At 39.5% G+C, this 25,586-nt stretch overlaps 1 protein-coding gene across 1 annotated transcript in view; it reads right to left on the bottom strand.

Annotated features, from left to right (window-relative positions):
• Positions 1–4,953: 4,953 nt before the first annotated feature.
• PCSK2 (proprotein convertase subtilisin/kexin type 2) overlaps positions 4,954–25,586 on the bottom strand; it is an 850,498-nt gene continuing 829,865 nt past the window's right edge. Inside the window, exon 12 of the mRNA XM_078649584.1 lies at positions 4,954–6,784. Within this exon, the coding sequence (XP_078505710.1) occupies positions 6,298–6,784 (487 nt within the window). The 3' untranslated portion in view covers positions 4,954–6,297. The remainder of the gene's footprint in view (positions 6,785–25,586) is intronic.

Here is a 25,586-nt window from a genome sequence, read left to right as displayed (position 1 = left end):
TGCACTTTAGCACTTGTTAGCAGTGGTAAAGTGCCCAAAGTACTAGAGTCAACAAAAAGAATTAAGCAAAAAGGGTAGAGGGTAGGCAAAAAGCATGGGGATTACCCTACAGAAAGGGTAATTTCCAACAATGATAAAAGGAAAGGCACCTGAAGGTTGTGTTTCATAATGGACAATCTCACTACTAAATCTCAAGAGAAATATCCTGGCTAGGAAATTAGCTGATAGATTCTACACTTGTATCAACACACAGCCAGTTGGGTGATATGCATGGAACAGTGATAAGCCATAACTTCAAAGGCTTAGACTGTAGAACTCACTTGATGACGCGACAATGCTTTTGTTGCACTGTGCATAAAAATAATTTGATTCTGTAGAATGGTGCTTTCTCTTTGCAAACCTTGGACAAATATGCTTTCTTGCTAGTTTTATGAATTGGATTAAACTACTATAAACAGCACCAACACATGCATTACAGTCAATTGGATAACAATGGCAATATTCAAGTTACACTGAGGGACTCAGCAGGGTTGTCTCCTGCCCGCCTCTCCTATTTGCTCTTATAGTGTAGCCAGTGATGTGCTGGGTAAGGATAGCGACCTTAATTAGGGGACATTGTTGGGAAGGTGGTTGGGATAGCCAAAACCTCACTTTCTGCACAATGACTCTGTTGACATGTTTCTGAAGATCTTACCAATATATGGTAAATATTCTGGTCTGGAACAAATGAACTATCCACAGTCAGCCAAATATCCCCAGACTCCCTGGACCCGAAATGTTGACTTTAAATGTCCAATGTTGAGTTCTGAAAATACATTTCAGTACTTGGGAATGAATATCACAAAGGACACTGGAGAATGTCATAATCACAATCTACTGGAGACAATAGTTTGATTCACTCTAATGTTTCACATTGGCGAAAACTGCCTCTCTTAATTTTTGGAATGGTTGCAATGTAGAAAATTATGTTCTTGCCAAGATCCATGTATGCGTTCCGTAATATCCCATTCTGGGGACCTCAAAATGTTTTCCAGCAAATAGATAAGATTCTTAAGTCATTACAATGGGATGGGAATGTTCAATAAATATTATTGGCTAAACTGTTGAATGATGGGGGATAGCCATCCGAATGTAGATAGGTACTTCTTGGCAACTCAGTTGGTGGTATTAAAGGGTTGTGTTCATTTCTTTAAATGGATTCCACATTGAAATTTGACCGACGTGCCATGGAAAGTAGGTTAACACCCCAACTTGAGAGAATGTAACTTTTCACTGATTTGTAACTGGAATTCTAGTCTCAAACGATTAATAGATAGGTTACTGAATCGCAATTTGGAAGGGACGCCCAAAACAATCGCCTTCCAAATTATGAATTTAGAACCATTAGGATTCTTATTCTAGCAGTCGGTAAAAATTTGCTATGTCCTAAAATAAGTTGCTACTATGCAAAATCCTATTTCTTAATCATATTTCCGTACATTTGGGAATCAAAGTGCTTGCAGCAGAAAAATAGGCTAGTACATCTGGCCCACGGTCACTTTTGAAAGCGAATTTTTTTTAAAGGAGGAAGTATCCACAATGTCTTAATCCTTGGTTTCTGTGGTTTCGAATGACCCTGGAGCTTCAAGGGAAAACCGTCTCTGTGGAATGAACAAGAAAATCTTACCCACAGATGGTACATCCTGGTCAGGTAACTCTGTACCTTGTCCCAGACCTCCAATAGTCAAATAACTTCCCATCTTGACAAAAAAAATGATAATGTACTGGAAATTCTTAACATTCACAAATTTTCAGAAACAGTAGTCCTAGGTCAGAGATTGCTATGGAGACAGGCTAATCAACTACTTTCTTCGGTCAGAGATCCAGGCAAAGTAAGGCTCAAATTGGTCCTAATATTTATTTCCACAAAGGTATCCATAGTTATCTTCTTCATGTGGCATACCCGTCTGTCACCTTCCCTGACCCTGAAAATGTCCTTAAGCTCTGGAGACTCATAGAGAAAAAAGTTTCATTCAGTCCTTCCTTAGCTAGTAGGAATTTATCATCTGCATTTTCTTGTTTCCTTTCTGGTTTCCATCAACATTCTGATTTTAAAGTTGCAGAAGCCTTAATTTATAAGGGTAACTCAGCAGTGATTAGTGGTAAACCAAACACTTAAACTGTAAAATGTCTGGGCTGTCCCCAACTACATATTGCAGTATTGAATATATATTCTCACAACAGCCATCACTGGAAGCACCCCCTTGGCTCTCCGACACAGAGAAAAGGAGGATTATGCCCATTCATTTGCTTTACCTCCCTAAGTTTACCTCTGAATCCACTCACGGCAATCATGGTCAACTTTCTCCACATCAAAAGGAAACCCCCTGTAGTGGTCACGTATCTATTGCCCACCAATAAAGGGAGGTGCCAGCTTATCTCAGGGGAAATTGTCTGCAAAGGCTCTCCTAATTTTGTCCTTCCTTCACATGAGCATAGGAGTAGGGTGAGGCCTTTCCTGCTTTATGAAGTACAGCTGTCAGTGTTCACCTCTTCTCCTCCCAACTACCTGCTAAAGAGGTACTTATCAATGTCGGATACTGTAATTAAGTTTCCATGTCTTGATGTTAGCATATTTATAACAGGGCTCAGAGGGCCAAAAAGCCTATTTCTCGAGGCAGAGCATAAATTACGCAGGAGGTTCCCATCTACTCCAAGCGCCTTGGGCAGGAGAGAACACTAATAAAAGATTCTGAAGGAAGCTTCTACCTAGAAACCTGCTTATATTCTTCAGTTTGTAGAAATAAAAGTTCAATATCTCTAGAAATCATTTATGTTTTCAAATTGTAAGTTCACCAATAGCAACCAAAGTTTGAAAATTAGTATAATGCCACAAGAAAGACATTTCTAGTTTGTCCCTATCCCAAGGAAGACATATAGGCATGTTAACAACACTCTCAGGCTTGTCAATGTAAAGCTACTACATGACTATACTAAAGTATGTTTTGCTCAGATTTGTTCTTTACGGACTAATATTGCTAGAATTATTTAGCTCAGAGCTGCTAATCAACTATTGCCAGCAAAAATCCACCCCTCAAAACTTGACAACTAACAGGCAAACAAATGTTATTTTTGGTATGTGGGTAAAAACAAGGTAAGATTGTGTAAAGACTAAGCTAGTGGCCTAGGACTTAAACATTCAGGCCCAGATCAGCAGAGACTTGCGTCTGGTTTGCTTTACTGTTTCAATGTAGACCTGACGCTAAGTCTACTGGTGTGATTTACAATCCAAGCAAATCATGATTTGCGTTTGATTATAACCCAATGTAAAGCAATGCAGCTCAATGTGCTGCATTTCGTTAATTTACATTAAGGGAGCGTTCCATTGATGGTGCATGGGGTTCCCATGCAATCAACTACGGGTTTTGACACAAAGCCCTGTTTCCAAAGAATTGTAGACAGGAACTTGAACCATAATTATGTGCCTCTAAGAGGCAGGCATAACAGCCGCGGCTCGTGGAGGGAGTTACGGTAGGGCAGGGAGGCGGGGAGGGGGAGGGGCGGGGTGGAGGGTGCTAAAAACCGGCATATGGATAATTGCAGGTAAGTAAACAATGTAATTAATAAAACGAATTTCGTATCGAGCACTGCATCGCATTTTGCGATGCAAGGCGCACTACCAAATTCGTTGTATTAATTAAATTGTTTACTACCTGCGATTATCCATATGCCGGTTTTTAGCACCCTCCACCCTGCCCCTCCCCCTCCCCGCCTCCCTGCCCCACCGTAACTCCCTCCACGGGCCGTGGCTGAGGCATAATGATTAGAATTGTTTTCATTTCTCCTCGTTTTTTCCGCTTGTATGTGGGATAGCCCCTTTGACCATAGATTCTGCACAAAAGCTATACTGACTACAATGCAGACACCCTTGCACTATGTTTTAAGGGTAGCTGCATTGGCGCATAGCAGCCAAAAGTGCCAGAGTGAGAGTCCTGTTTATGCAACACATCACAGTAACTTCACTTGCTTCATTGTGCTGCGTGATTTATTTGTAATTTGGGACGTAGCATGGCCCATAACCACCCACCCGTGGGATTTGGAAACACATCAAAAGGCCTGATAGGCAATTCTATGGCACTACAGAGAAAGTTGGAGTGTAACACATTAAAGCAAAAAGGCCAGGATATACATTTGCAAAAGTCAATCATGGAAGTCATGCCAACTTGCATGATACCAATAGTAACACAGAAGTGAAAGTGATTTTCCTTTTAGCTCACTTCTAATTACTTATTAATTCCTTTGAGGTTTGGGTAAGTGATGGAAAAGCAATGGAGGGCTATTCAAGAAAAGGCTTGGTTCAGTCTTTCAACATCAATTTAAAAACTGCTGTGGTGAAAAACTCCATGGAGAATAGTTATAACATTACAATTTAAAGACAAAGTTGGATATTCATTGTTTTTCAACAATTAGAACAGACAAGACATTGATGTGTGCTTTTAATCATGTGTTACTTGCTTGAAGGTTTTAATATGCTCTGGAAAAAAACGAAATCGCACAAAGTGATGCAGTTTTTTCTGTGTCTGATACTATATACTCAATGTTGCTTTCTCGAGAATGAATGGATTATGTGTGCCATTTGTAGAGGGGTAGAGTGTGAAGAATGTGAGAGAGAGTGACCGCAAAGTAGCAGTGATGGCTAGACGGACGTGGAATGATTGTTTTCTGAAAATGTTTCCCAGACTAGTAGCTACGTTTTCATTGAGTGATTGAAGAAATGTTCCTTTGCTGCATACCACCCTTGCCTTTCGCCCAAGCCATGGCTTTCACATTTGCATCATCAAGTTATTTTCAGTTCACATTCTGTATGCTATATAACTGGGCGCCACTAAATTGATCATAAGGCGATGCCACAGAAACTATTTTGAGGAATACAAGTATTTTAATAAAAAAGCAAAAAAGGTATATTTCCTAGGGTGAGAAAAAAATATTGATACTTTATTAAACCAACATTTATCTTTACGCTTGTTTCCATAATCTCAGTCATAAGTGCGAAAAATATAACCAACCATCATGTCATTTTGCTTCTATATAAGACATTTAATGTGTAAACAGCGAACTCCATAAGTACAAGAATGCAAAGTAAGTTACTGTACACGGTCACGGAAAATGTACACAAGAAACCCCCGAACCTTAATGACTTTTTTTAAAGTCGATGAAAGACAATATAATCGATGGCTGTGATCTCTTCCTTTAGCAAATACAAATTCACTGTAATTACAGTAGATCTATGTGTAGCATCTGTATACTCATGTAAGTATTCATGGATGTCTATATACATTATATGCCTTGGAGCAATGTGCGGGTGTTCAAGCCTGTGTGTTTGTGTGGATGGTGTTCACTAATGTACATGTACTGCAGTATCCTTTGGTTTATTTTCAAACATTTTAAAGAAGCGATTCTTCAGTTTCATCAGAGATATAATACTGACTCTCCATAAATGGAACTTTAAAAAAGGCGGCATAATATGCATTTTTATAAAATAAATGTAAAAAGTTACATTCTATGAAATTATAGGTACGCATCCACATTTGTTATTAGAATATCAGGTGTCCTATTTGTATTTGTGGCGTGACAAAAGTGTACATTGTTATATAAATCCCAAATGTAGGTTGTGCTTTTAAAATACATTTATTTATCACCATGAAACGTAGTTATAAGACAGTTTGAAACGAACTCTAGATTACTTATTGCAAAAGACCGGCTGACTTTGAAGCATATACGTTGATGTTTCGTTTTATGGTAAGGAAAAATAAAGGAGGTATTTAACTGTAAATTGAGCGCATTGTTGGCTCTTGCCCAGCTGCTGTCCATCTTATTGAAAATAGTTCAAATTTTTTACACTATTAAAGCCAACTCGGATAACACATTGGAAAAATGCATGCGGTGCAAATGGCAGGGTAAAATTTGTATTTCAATTTCTTTCCCAAAGAATATATACCACAACATGATTTAGGGAAAAGATGTCACTGTTTAATAGTTAAAATATTACTTATGGGATAACACAGAAAATTAATTTACAGTCACAAACTGTACATATTGTTGGAATAGGGAAATTATAGCTTATTTGTGGATTAGTAAAAATAGGTTTCTTTAAAGGTAGGGACATGAGTCGTTGACAATATACAAGACTATAAATCAATGAATTAAGATAAACAGGCTAAGGTTGACAATCTTTTTAATATACCTTACACAGAAATTTGGATAGCGTTTCAGGGTATCAGGGAATAGAAAGGAAAGTGAGAGGCATGCAACATGGTGCTAATTCTTGCTCAATATACTCTTGAGACTTCTCTCTACTGCCTCGTCCAGTTCTTCCTCCAGTTCTTCCTTCTTGGACATGGCCAGCTTGGATTGGTAATCTCTCACAATTTGGTCTATATAAGGGGCACTTTGCGTCCCATGTAGCATGAGGGTCCACTCCTTCAGCACACCTCTTTCCGGAATACTTCCAACAAAGCCAACTTCAAGCACCCATGTACCTCTAGGGTCTTCCCCCCATGTGTGAGTTGTCATGAAGGGCCATTTGTCAAAGCCCACCTTGGAATCGTCATCCCTTGGGCGCCGACTAAGCAAAATAGATTTTGTTCCCATGGGGGATGTCATGTTGATGTTAAGATCTCCACGCCTTGTGGCATTTACAGTAATAACTGCTTGGACATGTTCAAGATAGCGAACAAAGTTTTCCTTTCCTTCACAGGCATCAGTTGAAAGTGTTAAAACCAGTTTGCCATTGGACGAGATTTTCCTGAAAGTTAAAATAAAGAACACAATTAAAACAAGAGAAGCATGATTGCAGCTGTAATGCTTCCACTAGGTTCAATATAGTTATTTTTATTTTCACTGTTCTTTGCCTAAATTCAGTCTTTCTCAATACCTAAGTATGTGCAAATAAAGTTGTATTAAATAAAAACTAAAAATCTTTAAGGCAATATAAAGTGATGAGAGGTGCATCAATGCATGGTTAAAATTACTTCAAGAGTAGTTAAATATTGATTAAGTTAAGAGCTGTGGTGATCACCAAACTAACTCAATACATGCACCAATCGATGCACTCTTTTTCACTTCCACTCTCTCTTTCCCACTCTACACCTGTTAAGGTGTTTAACTATTTGGAGAACAAAAATGGTAAAAGTATTAACTGCCATCAAGTCTTGCTGAAAGGAAATGTGAATTAGATTGGCTTCAGCATTTGAGAAAATAAGTGTTGAGTCAACATTTCATTGGCAATTTAATGGAATATGAACATTTCTACACAGTTTATATATTTTCCATTTCAGATGTGATTATTGAAACAAATTGCCTTTGTTTGGATGTCACTCCAGATGTTTCACTTTTTCTAATCGATATTGTCACTCCTATTAGGTTTCTATGCCCTAAGACACTGATATTGGGAGCCACATTGTGTGTATGCTGACTGTAAAATTATATTGGTAAAACTGATTTCACTCAACAGTTTATTTAACTTTCCTGTAGGAACTTAGTAGGTGGTACAGACAATGCACCAAAGCCTTGAACGATAAATGTCATATATGGTCTACAGTGCTTATTCAAATGACCCACAATTATGACAAAATATATGATTGCCACAAGCTCCACTGTGCTCAGTCTGGGCTGCAGTTTAAAAGCACTGCAGGAAAACTGAGGAAGGAAAAGGGACTTCTCTTTATTTTATTGTATATTAATAAGCCATACCTAAAGTGTTCCTTGTAATACCACAAGGCAGAGTGCCTGATATAAAGGGTGGTACACTGTATATTTAAAAGGTGTGTCCTCACCATGATTGAAGTAGGTATTTAACACAAGGCCAACCCTAGTAAGCACTAAGGAAATGGGACGGACAGTAGTACAAGAAACAATGAGTCATAAGCACAAAAATATGCAATGATTCTGTGAAGTCAAGAAAAAAACACAGTGCAGTGAACGCCAGTGCAAAGCAACATGCTTGGTGCGCTTTTATAAGTGAAACGCATATGTCATAAATGTGATTATCTCCTGTATCAAAGTAAAAAGAATAACGCAGCCTGTTGTAATATTTCATACAGTACCCCAATATAGACCAGAGTATTCTCCGAACGTTTCACCTACATTTACCATACCATTACACTGCATAACCGGTTTTGGTTTTGACCGTTTACCTAGTATAGCACTGCTTAAGATGTTGTGTGGTTTTCCCCGAAAACTAGCCTCATTACTTATGCATTAAGATTCTCAGAATCACAGCAGTATTACCATCTTCTGCATAATAACTATGTGTAAGGGTCATCCCTTCGGTCATCCTCGGCTGACTTGACACAGCAAGGTAGAATCCCCTGAGGATACCTTTTGGGTATAAATACACCATATCTTTATCAAGGCAAGCAGAGGAGAAAAAGACTTACATGCTGACACACAGACCCGAGAAGCTGAGGTTCCTGCACACAGACACTCCAGCTGACATCCTTCGTGGGGTGTCCATCTAGAGACCAAGACAGGGTCCTACAGTCTCTCACTTCAGGTAATGGGGTTGGCTTCAGCCTAGGGGGATTCTCAGCTCTACACCTACATACATGCTAGGTGCATTTAGGTAACTCTAGTTAGGGCTGCATCGTAGGAGTGCGCTTTATTACTGTCATGGATTTATATACCTGCCTGTATTCATTGTTTTAGCACTATGGTAGGAATCTACCATCCTTTTACTCTATAGGTGCCTATAATCATTAATATCTGTTTCTGTCTAATGGTTGGTTCAGCACACCTATTTTACACTAGAATGACGTTGGTTCAATAAATACTTTTTGAAAACTTCCTCACCGTTTATTTCTGTGTATCTCTCTGAGACAATGTGAGCACAAGTGATTGAGCAAAAAGTACTGTACTGTTTCCACGATCCCTGAAGGACAGGGTTGTCATGTTTGATAGTTGCCAAGAACTATTCTCTCCTTGGTAAGAGGGGTTTACAGTGGCACCGTGAGCTAGCTGGTATACAGGCAAACATACCCGGTGGGGGTGTCAGGAATCAGTCTGGACACCAATCCCACAGTCTATGTTGTCTAAACACGCAGATCCTATATAGGTTTATAAGAACTGCACGACAAGGTGTCCAACGTTGGTTTGGTACAGTGAAATCTGAGTAGTTCAGGAGTGCTTTTCTCAGAGACCCCTACTCACATTATTCCAGAGACCTGTGGAGTGGGAAGGAAAAACTCAGTCACAGCTGAGTAGCCAGAGCCTATGCATTAGCTGTAGGTTTATTGAAGCTTGAAGGACAAATAGTTCCTATTGTGCATAAAACCTTATCTCAGTTTCCTTGAAACTTTTTCAACAATGACGGAAGAAGAAAACACTGCGACACTACGTGCAAATGCAGTGGGGGAAGGGAATAAGGCTGCGAAATAAGCGTTTCAGAAAATGTCAGAACTGCCCTAACTTTAAAACTAGGAACTATGGAGTCACAGCTAGGGGTGGGACCATAAAAGTCATGATTGAGGCACACAAATCATATAGAACTGAGGTAGTCTATTCATGTGTTCAATTCTCATAAGCAAATGCACGTGCAAATACATTTCATTCTAACACTGAAGATGAAACACCAGAGGAATCCTATCCATATGAGAACATCGAAGTTCCACTCACCTAACATGGGCACATAAACTGGTTTAAAGGCACCCTCCCACACACTAAGATAAAGTTAGACTTGGTCCTTTCGGCAGACACAGAGCGACTTGGCTGGTCCTAGTGGCTTACACACGCATCCAGAATTTGATACAATGCTGGTAGCAGACTTATGTTCTCTACACAGAGAAACAATAAAACTTTTCAGAAACCTGAAACAGTTTGTTATGAGACGACTCACACTTCAGCCAATTAGGGCTACACCAGCAGGACAGATTCAGGGATCTACAACTAAAATAACTCCACAAACGCTACACACAGTTATGGGTAAAACACCCTCTAGACGTCAGCAAATGCCATTCTGGATAGTTCAGAAAATAACACAGCTAGAGGAAGTATTTCCACACACAATCTCTAAAGAAAAGCCCAGAAGAAATGGGACAATAATAAAAAAGAATAGAGAGAATAGATCACAATCCGGGGGTGGGTCTCCTCAACAGGATTGTTATGGAGTGCCCCAAAGGGAGAAACAGTAATTTTACCGGCTTTTTCTGGTCTCATTCCAATATTCTTAAAAAATACATATGCGGAAGAGTGGGCAGTAGCACTTGTGCCAGCATTATATTACAATTATGTAGGGTGGGATGCTGAGGTACCTCGCCATGTAATCCCAGTGAAAACAACTCCAACTCCACAGAGACAATACCCTATTAAACAAGAGGCAAAGAAACAGGTCAGGAAGATCTTTGATCAACATATACACCAAGGTGTAATAGAAATTTGCACCACTTCAATGAATAATCCTTTGTTTCCTGTAATGAAACCTGATCATTCATATTGTCTAGTCCTAGACTACAGTCAGAAAAAAAGCAATGCCTCGGGATCAATAGAGAAACTGAATAGCAAGATGAAGAGAAAATGTATTTGAACTCTTCCTGTCAAAATAAATCTTGTGAATAAATCTCATATATTTCCAATATCTGTAGTCGGAGAACAATAAATAATATACATACCCCTATTTTACGTTCAGATTAATCTGTATTGCATTACATTATGCACAAACCATCATATTGTCCAAAACAATATACACACAAAAACATAGATATCATATATATATATATATATATATATATATATATATATATATATATATATATATATATATATATATATATATATAAATATACACTTATTTACATATATACATATACCACAAACTCACAAAAGAAGATAAATAAAGAACTTAGTTACTCTCTTAGCCCTTATTTATATATTAGGATGCACCTCCCACATTGACCACCTAATGCATTCCTTTTTTAGGTCACCATCAATGAAAACCTTAGGGTTTTGTTTGTATCAAACCCTTTTAGCCTTTTTAGGTTTTCCCTGTCAATTTTACATTCGATTTTAATTGTTTATGGTGTCTTAACACACTTGTTCCAACAAAGAAGATTATTTCACAAATGCTAGCATTTTGAAAGAAAAATTGGTTGTACGCGGCTATCCTAAAAAAATGGTGAAAGCTGCCTTAAAGAGAGCTTGGTATACTCCGAGAGAAACCCTACTGAGTCAGAGAGAACGAGAAAAAAACACCCCTTTAACGTGTGTCCTCACATATGATCCGAGAGCAAACAGAGTGAAGAAAATAGTGCAAAGAAATTGGAAACTGATTGAAAGACTAGGAATTCCAAAACCACTGTTTGCTTTTCGGAACGGTAGAAACATACGCCAACAGTTAGTTAGAACAGCAAGGGAACCAGATTTACCTAAAAAGATCTTAGAGGCTTATTAGGTTTGCCCCCTATAATAGGGCAATTTCACTGTCAAAACTGTGTAGCATGCAGGCTCACGAGGACTCGAAATATGTAAACAACAATGGAATGAAACATTACCAAAAAGGGTTTACAAATTGTAACTCAAAAAATGTACTGTACTGTATAAAATGTATATGCAATAAAGTATATATAGGCCAAACGACACAACCAGTCAAAAAGAGAATCCTACAGCACAAATCAAGGATTAAATGTAATGTACAAGGAGTACCGCTAGTGCAACACTTCCAAATGCAAAACCGTTCAGAAAATGAATTTAAATGGTCAGTACTATGTATGATTAATAATACAGGAGGACTGGACATACAAACCAAACTGAACAGACTTGAAGCAAGGTTAACAGCCAAATATGAGACAGCGACTCTGGGGCTAAATGACAGAGATGAAATTTGGTCATTACTACAGTAAGTCCTTTGTCAAGGAGGATAAGACTTGATGTTTGATACCTTTAGGATACATTGCTTAGATACTGTTCGATACACTTACAAGTATGGATTCAATCTACATGTAATGTTTGCCTGTAAAAATTGAGATGACTCTAGTGTTAGATATTGCTGTGATTTTCGGCCTTGTGATCCATTGAGTAACCTGAATTGATTGGTGTGTATTCATCCTTAATGTACGGTATTTTTTTACAAAGACTGTGAGGAGTGGCATAGATAAGGTTGGTGCAGGGTACTTTATTTCTGTTTACTTTTCTTTTTTAATTGTTTTCACGTCCCTTGATATTCTTCTGCTTTGAATAAGGGGTAAAATAAGATACTTTTTCCTTTTTAGAACGTCACCGTCAATGATTGAGCATAGATATGTATGCAGTACATGCCACGGATTGCAGTTTTTAAATATGGTGCATTTTCTCCCCGTTACTGATCCCGATTTGTAAAGGTACTTTCCATCCGGGGTCCGCTCTTGATTTCCATTGAAAGTAATATCGCGTTAACTAAGTAAGCGATATATTTCAAGCTGGCTTCCAGATCATGTGACCCTACAGCGTTCGCGTGGCCATAACTTTGATTGACCGGCGTCAGAGAAGAGTGGCGTTTGGAGAAGACATTTACTGTCTGATACGGAGGTAGGCTTTCTTTATTTCCATTTTACTGTGCAGTCTATTTTTAATGCTGTATACAAGCTGCACAGTTTACCCCCTATACATATATAATTCCCATACAATTCTTTTAAATATATAATATATAACGTTCAGTCCCTCAATAGGCACCTGACAGAATGAGTAATGGTGCTATTGTCTAACACAGACAATGTGGATATATTGACACGCTGTATTAGGCACTTGTCTGGTTTAGTGCTTCACTTGTTTTCTCGGGTGATTTTTTCTCGCCACTCTAGGGATCCATAGACCTAATATATATAAAAAGTCTCTATATGTGTATATAGTTGTATATATGTGTATACCTAATTTAGTTCTATTTATATACATAGTAAAATTTAGTCTTTTTCCATAGGTGGAATTGAAAAGCACGCACACGACTGCCCTAGTCCTGATAAGGCCAATAAGTATAGAGGCTGAAACGCGTCGACAGATTTGTTAAGACACCGTAAAAAATTAAAATCGAGTGTAAAATAGACTGGGAAAACCTAAAAAGGAAAAAGGGTTTGATGCAAACAAAACCCTAGGGTTTTCAATGATGTTGATCTAAAAAAGGAATGCACTAGGTGTACAATGTGGGAGGTGCATCCTAATATATAAATAAGGGCTAAGAGAGTAAGTAAGTTCTTTATTTATCATGTTTTGTGTGTTTGTGGTATATGTATATATGTAAATAAGTGTATATATATGTGATATCTATGTTTTTGTGTGTATATTGATTTGGACAATATGATGGTTTGTGCATAATGTATTGCAATACAGATTAATCTGAACGTAAAGTAGGTGTATGTATATTATTTGTTGTTCTTCGACTACAGATATTGCAAATATATGAGATTTATTCCCGAAATGTATTTTTGACAGGAAGAGTTCAAATGAATTTTCTCTTCATCTTACTATTTAGTTTCTCTATTGATCCCGAGGCATTGCTTTTTTTCTGACTGTATATTTTTACCCAGATGCCTGTGGGTTAATTGGGTTATCCCCTTTGTTTATTTATTCCTAGACTACAGACACCTGAACACAGGCTGAAAAGCAATTGCAGTACAGAATGCACATAGTGCCGCATTAATGAATAACATTTTGCGAAAAAAATACAAAACAACACTAGATATCTCAAATGGATTTTTCGGCCAAAATCTAGCACCTGAGAGCAGATATTTGACAGCAGTCTCAGCGCTCGGTTTTCAGAGTCACTTCTGTTGACTCCCCCAAGGATATAAGAATAAACCCGGGTTGTTCTCAGCTAGGGTAACAAAGCTACTTCAAAACTTGGATGAGGAGGAATTGTCCTATGTGGATGATATTTATCTAATGGATGATGATTTGAAAGATCATTTGACCAGAGTGAGCAACATAATTTTGGGGTTCGCCTCTGAGGGCTTCAAATTCAACTTTAAAATTTTTAAAATAGCCCACCTCAATGTCTTATCTTTGGGGTTTGAGCTTTCAAGTGAAGGGAAAAGCCTAGAAGCTAACATTTTAGAAAAGTGTGCACTGCTCCAACCTCCCAAGACTCTAAAATATTAACAATCCATATTGGGATTCCCAAATTTTGGCAGAACATACAGTTTGGATTATGCAGAAAGATTAAAACCTTTCTACGATTTAATCAGACCTGATTTTTCAATTAGACATTGGACACAGGTACACACAGATACACTTTGTTCTTTACAAGCTGACATGATAACTTCAAAACACCTACACACACATGTAAATACCACCAATAAGGTGATTCGTGTAATTACGGGTCAATCAGGGTATACTTACCTAACCTTTAATGAAGGCGAAACCGTACCAATTGCATACAAATTACACTTATTCAAAAACACTGAAATGCATTTTGCTTCAACAGAGAAAATTCGGATGGCAGTACAGACTGTGAGAGAAAGAGAACTGGCTCAGGTGAAAGGAATACTAGTAGTAACTCTGGTACCAGCCTTAGAGGCTGTTACAAAGGCAAATGTTCCAAATACTAAAGCTTTAAATCTGAGATGGATACAATGGGCTTATTCTCTCACTGCAACAGATGTAGACTACAAATTTGATTCTACACTGAAAATGCAAGCAATTCTGCAGTACGAACAAGAATATCCTCTCCCTCATGAAATAATGCCTCTAGATCAGTATGAATATTTTATTTACACTTACGGTTTTGCTCAGCCTGCCATAGGTAGTAAACAGCAATACAGTGCAGCTTGTGCTATTGTAAAGGGACATATACAGGAAAGCAAGTTCCATCCTAGCAGCACAAAGGCGCAGTTTCTAGGAGATTGCATGGCACAGCTGGCAGAAGTAAAAGCACTATTACTGGAACCAATACAAATTGATCGAGAATTCCCCACACTCATAGTGTGTGATTTGTTTTACTGTGTCCAGTCATACAATTAATATGTTCACTATTGGATTCAAAGTGGGTTCAAAGACTAAAAAAGTTTCACAATAAAGCACAAAATGCTTTGCGAACAATTGGCAGAATTGAAAAAAGACTTGCAGAGAGCTAGTCTAATGCACACGCTGAGTCATCAATGATGACGTTCGCGTTGAAGGGAATTCATTGGCTGATAAAGCTGCAAAGGGGGCAGCATAAACTGCCGCCATACCTGCAATCGCTTGCTCTAGTACCAGAATAGACGGAAAGATAATGGTAGCTGTCATTGCTTCACACAAAAGCAGCACAGCCTTATCGAAAGGCTTTCCACTCAAGTACTTCTACAAGTTAGAGGCAAAAAATATTCATTGTGCTCAAATCCATGAGTGGGGGATAGAGTAATGCACACGAGGATCTGGGATCTGCACACACAGGAGTTACTGCAATTGTTTCATTACTAAAACAACACTATTGGTGGCCAGGTCTAACTAAACAGACGAAAGCGTTTGTATTTAAGTGCAACATCTGTCAGCAGACGAGGGGTTCAACTGTAGCACGCCCACCACAAACATCATTACTGATATCAGACGTACCTCTCACATGTGTCCATTTGGACCACTGCAGCGCCTTACAATCAGACGGGGCTTACAAGTATATCTTGGTGGCAATGGATTCATATTCTAGATTCCTGTGGGTTTGGCCTCAGCGCTCGGCTGATGTTTGAACTGTTATAAAAGATTTGCGAGTCTTCATAGGGACTTAGGCGGTTGCACATTATATTCTGACTGGCCATCCGATATTAGCTCTAGGGCTTACAAGGAAGCCATGGGAAGTCTGGGTTTTGCATTGCAGCACTCCTCTCCATACCATCCCAAGGCAAATTCTGTCATGGAGAGGAAAAACCGTGACTTAAAGAAATCCTTAAAAGCAAGAGGTTTGGTGGTGGTTGGGTCCATCACATATATGGGGTCCAGAGGGCACTAAATGATATGCCAAGAAGTTCCCTAGGAGGGCTCACCTCTTTTGAGGTCCTCTTTGGGACGAGAATGTGGGTACCTGATCTTGATTATGAAAGCACAGTGGCGGATGAAAAACGTTTTGATATAGATAAACGTTTGGCTGTTTCATAGGATCTTAATGAATTCTAGACACTACAAAGCAATGTGCAAGTAAAACTCACCGCCACTTGGGAAGATCTGGTCAGAGATCTGGTCAAGAAAAGAATAAGGACCATCATACAGAAAGCCTGTACCTGTCCTAGATGTCGAAGGAACAAGAACAGTACCCCTTGCTGGCAAAAAAGAGAAACGATTCGTCTCAATTGAGCTAATCAAACCACACTATGTGGCCGATTCTGAATAGCAGGTCACATGGGCTCTTAGGTAGCCGCATCTCTCCCCTCGCAAACATACAGGAAGTTCAGACAGAAATACTTATAACATTCAAAGAGTCTACAATATGAAGTGACGGAGTTTCCAACAATGAAATGGGACTTGTGCCTATTGAAACAGAACAACAAAATTCAAGTGAAATTCAAATATCAATTTGGCCTAACACTGATATCTACATCAATATGCTTCTACCAGAGACAACTACCAGTTCATCAAAACCTGCTGAGCTACCAAAGATTGATCAAACTGCATCTGGCTACTTCATTGATTTCAACACTTTTTCTCTGCATACAAGTGAACATAAGTCACCGCCAGCTCCAGTTTCCCGCAAAAAAAACGTCATGATTTTTAAATTTTTCTGAGAAAGACATACCTTGTTTCACTATGGCTATAGCTCTTGGTAATAACATGAATACTTTTCCTAGTATTTTGGATAGGTTTAGTGACTGCCTGTTCCTTGATCGTGAATGGACACTATCTCCCAGAACGCTCTGCCGTACCAAATGTGAACTTAGTGCTGAAACCTCATCCGTCATCTCATTGTGAACAAAGAGACCTGTCCGAGGTGAACATTACAGCAGTTCCAGTTCCTGACGGAATAGTTTGGGATACGGTTTCATATGATTTATTTGGTCCCAATGAACTTTTAAAAATACCACAAGTATTTAATATTTCTTTAAATGATATCATTACCTCCAGTATAATTTTGAAACTGTTAATAATATGTTGTCTGATTTAGAACTGCCTGCAGCATTTTCAACAAATGAAATGTTTAATGACCCTTTTAATTTGAACAAAATGTAGTTATCAACACTATGGTCATCATATTTTGCATAAAACGTGTGCACCACGTAATGTTTTTGCATACCACCAATGGGAGCATTGCCCAACATGACCAAAAGGTAGTTCACAAACGTTTGCACAAAAGTGTGCTTATTTTTCTGGGTTTAGTATATCAGATCCGCGCTCATATTATTAAATGCTTGCACCATCTTCTTAAAAAAAAAGTATGTGCACTAACACAAAACTCTGCATCCTTTATTGCCCCACTGTCTGAACAGGGGTTCAGCTTATGGAAGGACACTATAGACACTAAATTGGTCTGGGGGACTAAAGAATGGCAGGTTCAGGGAACTGAGGCACTAATTAGAGCATGCCTCATACCACAACAAATGATTTTACTGAACAACACTGTGCAACAGACTTCCTGTCTTAAATTAGCCAAGAATAAGGACTTGAGCACACCTCGCATTTCCTCATGTTCCCACTTCGAGGATTGGCGAAATACACAGAAAATGGTGAAGGTACACTAGATGACTTTATACAGGGCATTTCATACAATTCAACAGACCCCAATTGGAAGGGATGGTTAGTTTGGCTTATCAACACAAATAGGTGTCAGTCAAGATTCAGGGGTACCACCAAAGGGTTTAGTATTCATAGGCCTGATTTACGCTTTGTACAATGAGAACATCCGGGGGTGGTGACATCATACAGTGTTGGGAAGTTATGCCTAGATTGGCAAAGAACCTCTTACTGTCTTGCTGCAATCATCCAACGTCCAAATTCACATGTACGCAGATGATACATAACTCTACCTGAAGATTCAAACTCCTGAAGATATCAAACTACTCAACAAAACGCTGCTGAACACCCAATCATGACTAGCGGAGAACCATCTCAAGCTAAACACACTCAAAACTGAATTCCTACTTATAGCTCCACCCTCCAAAATACCCCTCCACCAGGATTTGTTCTAACACCTCACGGCATTCAACGTTCAACCAACTATCATTGACTCAGCAAAATCTCTGGGTATAACCCTTGATTGCAACATCAACATGCATAAACATATTGGCAACACAACAAAAGGAGCACATTTCCAGATTAATATTCTAAGGAAGCTTAAACCCTTCCTACCAAAAAACGACTTCAAGATGGCAGTTCAAGCTCTAGTAATCCCCAGGATCGAGTACGGAAGTGTCTCTCTTTGCGGCCTCCCCAAAGCTACAACAGCACCACTAAGAGCCACAATCAACGCTGCAGCTAGACTCATCACGGGCTCACAAAAAGGTCCAACATCTCCCCAGACTTAAAAGCCTTGAATTGGTTACCATGGGAAGCCAGAATTCACCTAAAAATAGCCTGCATGACCCACAAAGCCATTCACCATAAAACACCCAGCTATCTCTCTCAGAAACTGTCTATCTCTGGGGGTAAAAGATCCACAAGAAGTGCAGAAAGCCTATTACTGAAGCCACACAGATTTAATAAGACGAAAACTTATAAACGCTCCTTCTCAGGGATGGCTCCTAGGATCTGGAACGCACTACCCCCAGAAACCAGACTTATCACATCTACTGCATTGTTCAAAAAGGAAGTAAAGGCAATTCTCATGGAAAAATTCACATGATCATCATCTAAGTATACCATGACTTATATAGGTGCAAACAGACAACCTACATGGCACTGATGCTCTCTCGGCCCGCACCTTTCTCTTTATTTTATTTTGCACAAGGTAGGATGCAGATTTGATCTACCTCTCTCGTTTGTTTTATGTTTGCACAATATGTACACGTATATTTGTATTTCGTATTGTGTTGTATAACTTTTTCCTTCACTGCCTGTAAAGCGCTCTGATATCCACAAGGGTCTGGTTCGCGCTCTATAAAACTTTCAAATAAATAAATAAACACTGTCTCAGGTGAAGCAACACTTGTCCCTACTGTCAGATGACATGGATCTCAGTGATTATTTACTAGTTCCCCAAAAGCCACATCAGAAATGCTTCTTATATGCCACATATAATGAAATTTGGAAACTCTCACAACAGGAAGCTGCAGGGAGATTTCGTGAAATTGACAGAATTAACTTGGAAAAGGCTTTGGCTGTGGTTGACAATGGCATGACCACACTAACATCCAAAATGTATTCGCTGAGCAACATTGTATCTTCTGCTATAGATATAATAGAACAGGATCTGTCCATCTTACAACATGACTATCACAGTTACGTCCTAGTATGTTATTAAGCTGGACACTACAGTCCCTGCGTTCTGGGAATGTGTCCTGGTGATATATCATCAGCTATGTCTCTCTTCTCTGGGTATAATCTGACAGAAAGGCAGATAACTATGGCACAAAGAGATGCAAAATATACAGTGCTGTGCATTGAAAAGTTAGACAAATTACCTTTTACTGTGGCAGAGTCACCGTCCACAGAAGGGTTAATTCATGGCCATATAACTTTATCAGTAACAGCATTCCTGTTTCAATATTGCTTAGAACACCAACAGGTAGGCAGGTATGAAGACTTGGATTGGGAATTCATCCATGAATCTTGGGAATTACCATATTGATTTAGATGCTGAAACATTGACACTGAAGTGTTTCGCAGCGGTACAGACTGCGAGAATTCTTTGAGTGGATCTCTCATTTTCAATGGCCATTATGCTTCACGGGGAATATAATGGTTCAGGAGCAAACCTTTCCTGTCACTTGAAGGTTCCCCAGATGCCGTGAATAATCCAGTGTTCAGGCTGCTCTCGAATGGCAGTTACATAATGCTGAATGGTGAAGGTTGTTGTGGGATGCTTCCAGGCATTGCATATCTTGTCGCTGTAAGTTCCAGGGTTACATGTTGTATGCAAGTATTGTTTCCACAGACCAGCAGTCAGGGAGGCGCCGTTATGGTATTCATTGAATGTTTCCTTTATACAGTTTTATACTCTGAACAGAATGAAAGCCATGCTTTTACAGAAAGATGCGCCCTTAACCTCAGCCTGAGAGACTTTTGATCTCAAGGTTGCAAGGTCACCTCAGAGATACAGGCACTTGTATGAACTAATTGCCCTTTCTATTTCAAAGCAATAGTACAACACATCTTTAACATGCCTGATGGGAAGGGTATAGTAAACCTAATTTATAGGTTCTGGACTGTTAAGCACCTTTCAGACTGTCTTCTGAGTGATCCCAGCCTTCACACACTCCGTATTCGGAAGCATTTTTGGAGGGCTACTGCTGATCGTGCTACTGAGAGCAGGAATCCTGATTGTAATTTTTCTGTTCCGCAATGGACGTCCTAGTCATAAAGGAAATGGGAAAAATGTTTTTCTAGCAATGTTACCATGATCGCATGGTACTCCATCTTGGCACACCTCGACTTCGGAAACTAAGTGAGTCTTGGCTCCTATCTTTTCAGCCAGTCTGGATTGACTGTGATCTGCCTGTTTTCCGTTGCCTATTCTGCGGACAAGAATGAGTGTTGGACCTCTGTCTAACACTTCCATCGATTGCGCCACCGGACATGGATGCATTGCTGGACTTGTTAACGGCCCACATACTGCAGTGTCCCCAGCGTATTCCATTGTTGATGTCAGGATGCTTCAGCTCCTGTTGGAATAGATACCGGCTCCTCTACAAGCACACAATCTTTGGATGTTACAAATGCTGCACCAGCATCGGCTGTGGGAACTGACCTGCTCAATTGACCTGATCTGTGAGGTGTTACAGGGACCGTCGTCTGCGAAGGCAAACAGCAGTGATGTTGCATCTCCCACACAGGACACAAACAATTTGGCTTTTTCAAAACAACCAAAATTGGAATTTTAAACCAAATGTTTTTTTCCTCCACTTTTTCTATACTATTACTGAGCTACATGGCTTTCAGACGTACACAGCGGCTCAGACAATATATATGAACATATTTTAAAGGACTATTAGAATTACATTTTTAGAACTTTTATGATTTTTAAAGCTTTTTAAATGCCTTTTTTACAATGTTTATATGCTTGTTTAGAAGGGCATTCCCTTTTTTAGTATGTCTTCCAGTCGGATGAGGAGTGGGCGTTATGTTTCATAGGGCACCCCTTTATAGGTCCGAGTATATGCCTAGCCTCTCACCTACATTTACCGTACCATAACAGTACATAACAGGTTTTGGTATTGACCTTTTACATAGTTAAGCACTGCATAAGTTGTTGTGTGGTTTTCCCCGAAAACTAGCCTCATTAATTATGCATTAAGATTCTCAGAATCACAGCAGGATTAACATCTTCTGCATAGTAACTATGTATAATGGCCATTGCTTCTGTTTTCCTTGGCCGACATAACACAGCAAGGTAGAATCCCCTGAGGATACCTTTTGGGTATCTATACACCATATCTTTGCTAAGGCAGGCAGAGGAAAAAAAGACTTCCATGCTGACACACTGACGCGAGACGCTGAGGTTCCTGCACGCAGACACTCCAGCTTGCAGTGGTTTGATATCCCTCACAGGGTGTCCATCTTGAAGACCAAGACGTTGTCAGGTCATCAAATGAGGCATCATTAGAGCAATCTAGAATCCTAAGGTGTACTAGCACATATACCCCATGCCACGGTAAATCTCTTCACATGTTACTTCTTACCTTTTTTTGAAAAGGGAAGAGGCCACATGGCTATATGTGTGGTATATTCTGGTGGTAACATCAAAAGTAGTTCTTGCACAGTATGTAGAAGCTGAACCACAATCCTATTTTTTCATATTTTTATACACTGTCATCTGGGTAGGACTGGCCTATAGTGCAATTTGTCATTTTCAGAAGGGCAAATCTGTTCGGTCTGTATGTGAGACAAATTTATGGTTGAGTGTAGGTCAGTTTTGTTGCTATTTTTGGGCTGGTGTTTTAAACATCTTTCAATAAAGACCAGGCAGTAGTAGCAGCCAGCACCATACATGCTGTGGAGGCTGTCATCTCATAGAATGCAGTGCAGATGGAGCAATCACACTTTGTAGGTAGATGAGCAGGGATGTATCAATGTTTTTTATCTTTTTGAAAGGGAAAAAACATCGAGAATTTTAATGCTGCGTTCATCTAATTTACCACTCACATTTCCTTCAGCAAGCCCAAACACCTGCTGTGCCCCATCTCTCAGAGACCATATAGAAAGCATTTCTTCAAAACACCAGTGTTGCTTGATTCACTAATGTGGGCCACCTTTTTTTACTTCTCAATTCATAAATGTGGGTTGTAGCATCCTCCCCAGCCTGGGCACTCGCCAATGACTGCACCACATATGGAGTTTAGTATAACATATCTTAACTCATCTGCTTGTGATGCAAAATCAACATTCTAAACCTACATTCACTTTGCTGAACTCTAACGCTTACATCACATTTCTACGGGGCCATCAGTAGCCACAAGGGTTCCGTCATTGCTAGCTCACACAACACTACATCACCTCTCTGTTCAATATCAAATTACTTTTTTTACAAATATATACGCAATCATAGCTCTTTAATGAGTCGGCATCGCGCTTTGATCACGCATTCTTACTGTGTCTTCGGAATCTGGGGACAGGCTTTAGATGTGTCCATGACCTGCATTGGTGATGAAGATTCAACAGCAGTCAGGGGGTCTTCACTTGTCCTTTCAGACCCAATCTCTACATTGGAATCAGTGCCTGACGAGCGATGAACCACATGTCAAAATTCTTGTGTAATGACTTCCCAGGACATTAGTCCGTCACCATGTGTCCTTTGCTGGTCACCACATGAAAGTGCTCAGCATCGAAGGGAGCATCAGATTTTCATTCTCTAGAAGGACAGACAAACACTTGATCTCCCCTAGTGAAAACAACATTGTTTGCATGTCGGCACTTGTCTGCATAGGCCTTCATTTTCTTTTTACAATCCAGGTCTTTCACATGCATTTCTTCCTCAGTACTTGATCTTCTGGTGGTCCTTTGAAGTAATTTTGTCGTTATGGCTCTCCCGAAAACCAATGTTGCAGGGCTTTCACCTGTTATCGAGTGAGAGGTTGAACAGTAAGCTTGAAGAGTATTCAAGAGAATTCAATAGAGTTTTAATGTCGAGCTTTTCCAAAACAGCACGTTGAACAGCTGTCTTAAGAGTACTCATTAAACGTTTGACAAGGCCATTGGCCTGTGGCCAAAGAGATGTGCTTTTCAGATGATTTACATTAAAATGACTGAGAAAGTCTCCGAACTCTCGACCGTTGAAATGTGGGCTATTTTTCAGATTTTAAGATCGCAGGAAACCCCATGTGGTGAAGATGCCGTCTAATCTCTCAATGACTTTCTTGAGAGATAGAGGAGGGATCTTCGATCAATGGAAAATGGGAGTACTAATAAGCAATACCCATCATGTGATGTCCATTGTAAAGAGGACTGAAGAAGTCAACAAGTCTTTTCCATAAACATGTTGGCAACTCTGACATTTTTAAGGTGTATTGAGTGGTTTTCGGTGAAAGGAAGTTGCATAAATGACAGGCATTCAATTCTGTTTTAACTCTCTCATCAAGATGTGGCAACCAGACCTGGTCTCCGAGAGCTAGTTTTGTGGCTATGATTCTATGATGACCTTCATGGGCAACTTCAATTATCTGTTTCTCAGACTTTCCTGAATAACAATCTCGAACTTCTAAGGATAAGGACTTCCTGAGTAAAGGCAGTTCATCTTTGACATGTTAAAACTCCTGGTATTCACTGTCACTGGTAAGAGTTTGTTGAGGCTGGTGCCATGACTGATGTGTAATAATCTATTTTAGTTTTAGCATGTCACTATCTTGACTCGCGGCAGCAATGAGTTGTTCCAATAAAATGGCAGCTGGTGTGCTGGATTACAGAATGACATTTATATATGCTTCAGTCATCTTGCAAGGGGTGCCACGGTACTGCAGAGGCATTCTTGGGAAGTAGTCAGCAGGGTTTTTGATCTTTCACTGGATGGTGTCTGATTGTGTAGTTTTATTCTTGTAATCGTAGACCCCAACGTTTGCTTTTGGAATGCCAAGGAAGGTTAACAATGTTTGTCATGATCTGTCACAAGCATGAAAGGCTTCACATACAAGAATACATGGAAATGTTCACAAGCCCACACCATTGCTAAGCTTTTTTCTCAGGTTGTGAACAAGCAGATTCAGTTTGGGACAAACAGCTTTGGTGGTGTTCTGCTTGTTTGTGGACAGGTCTGCAAGCATAACCCCAGGTGCTTCCTCGGGGGTCATTCCCCCTAGCTCGGTGGCATTATGATCCTCTTTACCCAGCTCTGGTAAGCAGATGACCTTTTCTTGCATTTGACTTGCTCTTCTTTTGGGCATCACTTAGTACTGTCTGACATCTGGTTGACCTCTGCCTTGCAGTGCTTCAAATTGTAGCATTATCTTGAAATGTGCTGCTCTTTTAAAACATGGTTGTATTTGACTCTAGCCTTATCACTCAATATGATATATGGTTTTAGGTCGTGTAGTAGCTCAGTAGCTCACTTTGTGACCTTCCCATCCGGTTCTTGGCCAATGATGTGTGGATTTCTTAGTAAAGCGTTCATTATATCAGATGCTTTACACTGGCTGAAGTTGCACTTTGACCCTACATACGTCAAATGTCACTTGTGCACTTCGACAAAGGTACATGTGGCACACACTAGCAGTTTATTTGACCACAACAAACTCAGGGAGAGCACTGTCAAGGTTCGGGTTACTGATCCCCTATCTTGTCACCAGTTGTAGCGTCCTCCCCAGCCTGGATATTTGCCCATGACTACGCCTCACACAGAGCTTATAATATGCCTTTATTCATTTGCTTGTAACCGCAAACTCAACATTCTAAACCTGCATTCATTTCGCTACTCTCTTATGCTTACGTCACAATTCTGCAGAGTACATAATGAGCCACAAGGGTTCCATCATTGCTAACTCACACAACACTAAATGGGCTACTTTTATTCTGGTGCCCAGGCATATTTTCTGCCCTATTTGGACCCTGACTGTCATATCCGTAAAACAAATGTAAAGATTCAACCTGATTTTCTTTTGTTTTTTAGATTCTGTGAGGTATTTATTGTATAGCTAAATATGCGTAAGGGGGTTTCATTGCTGTTGTACACATAGTAGATAAATCATTTACGTTGGTGCATTGAATTTAAACTTAAAAAACAATAAAAGTGATCAACGTTAAGAAAAAAATGAATACTATAGCCAAAATACATTTTACAATCAGGCAATAAAAATATGTGTTAGAACACTACATTATCGTGAGAGTATAGTCAGCTTCCGTGCATTTTATTTCTTGTAGTTTTAATCCATTTTATTGAGGTATTACTTAGATCGTAAACTCAGTGCCATTACAGTGCTTGCCTACACATGCTCAAATAACCCGCTGCCATGCAACAAGATATGCAAATCTAAATGTACCATCCCACCCTTATCCAAGGCATTCGCAAACCTAGAAATATCTGAATATCAGAATATAAATTA

The sequence above is a fragment of the Lissotriton helveticus genome, chromosome 6 (assembly GCF_964261635.1).
Source record: "Lissotriton helveticus chromosome 6, aLisHel1.1, whole genome shotgun sequence".
Classification (NCBI taxonomy): domain Eukaryota; kingdom Metazoa; phylum Chordata; class Amphibia; order Caudata; family Salamandridae; genus Lissotriton; species Lissotriton helveticus.
This window is presented reverse-complemented; position numbering and strand designations above follow the sequence as displayed.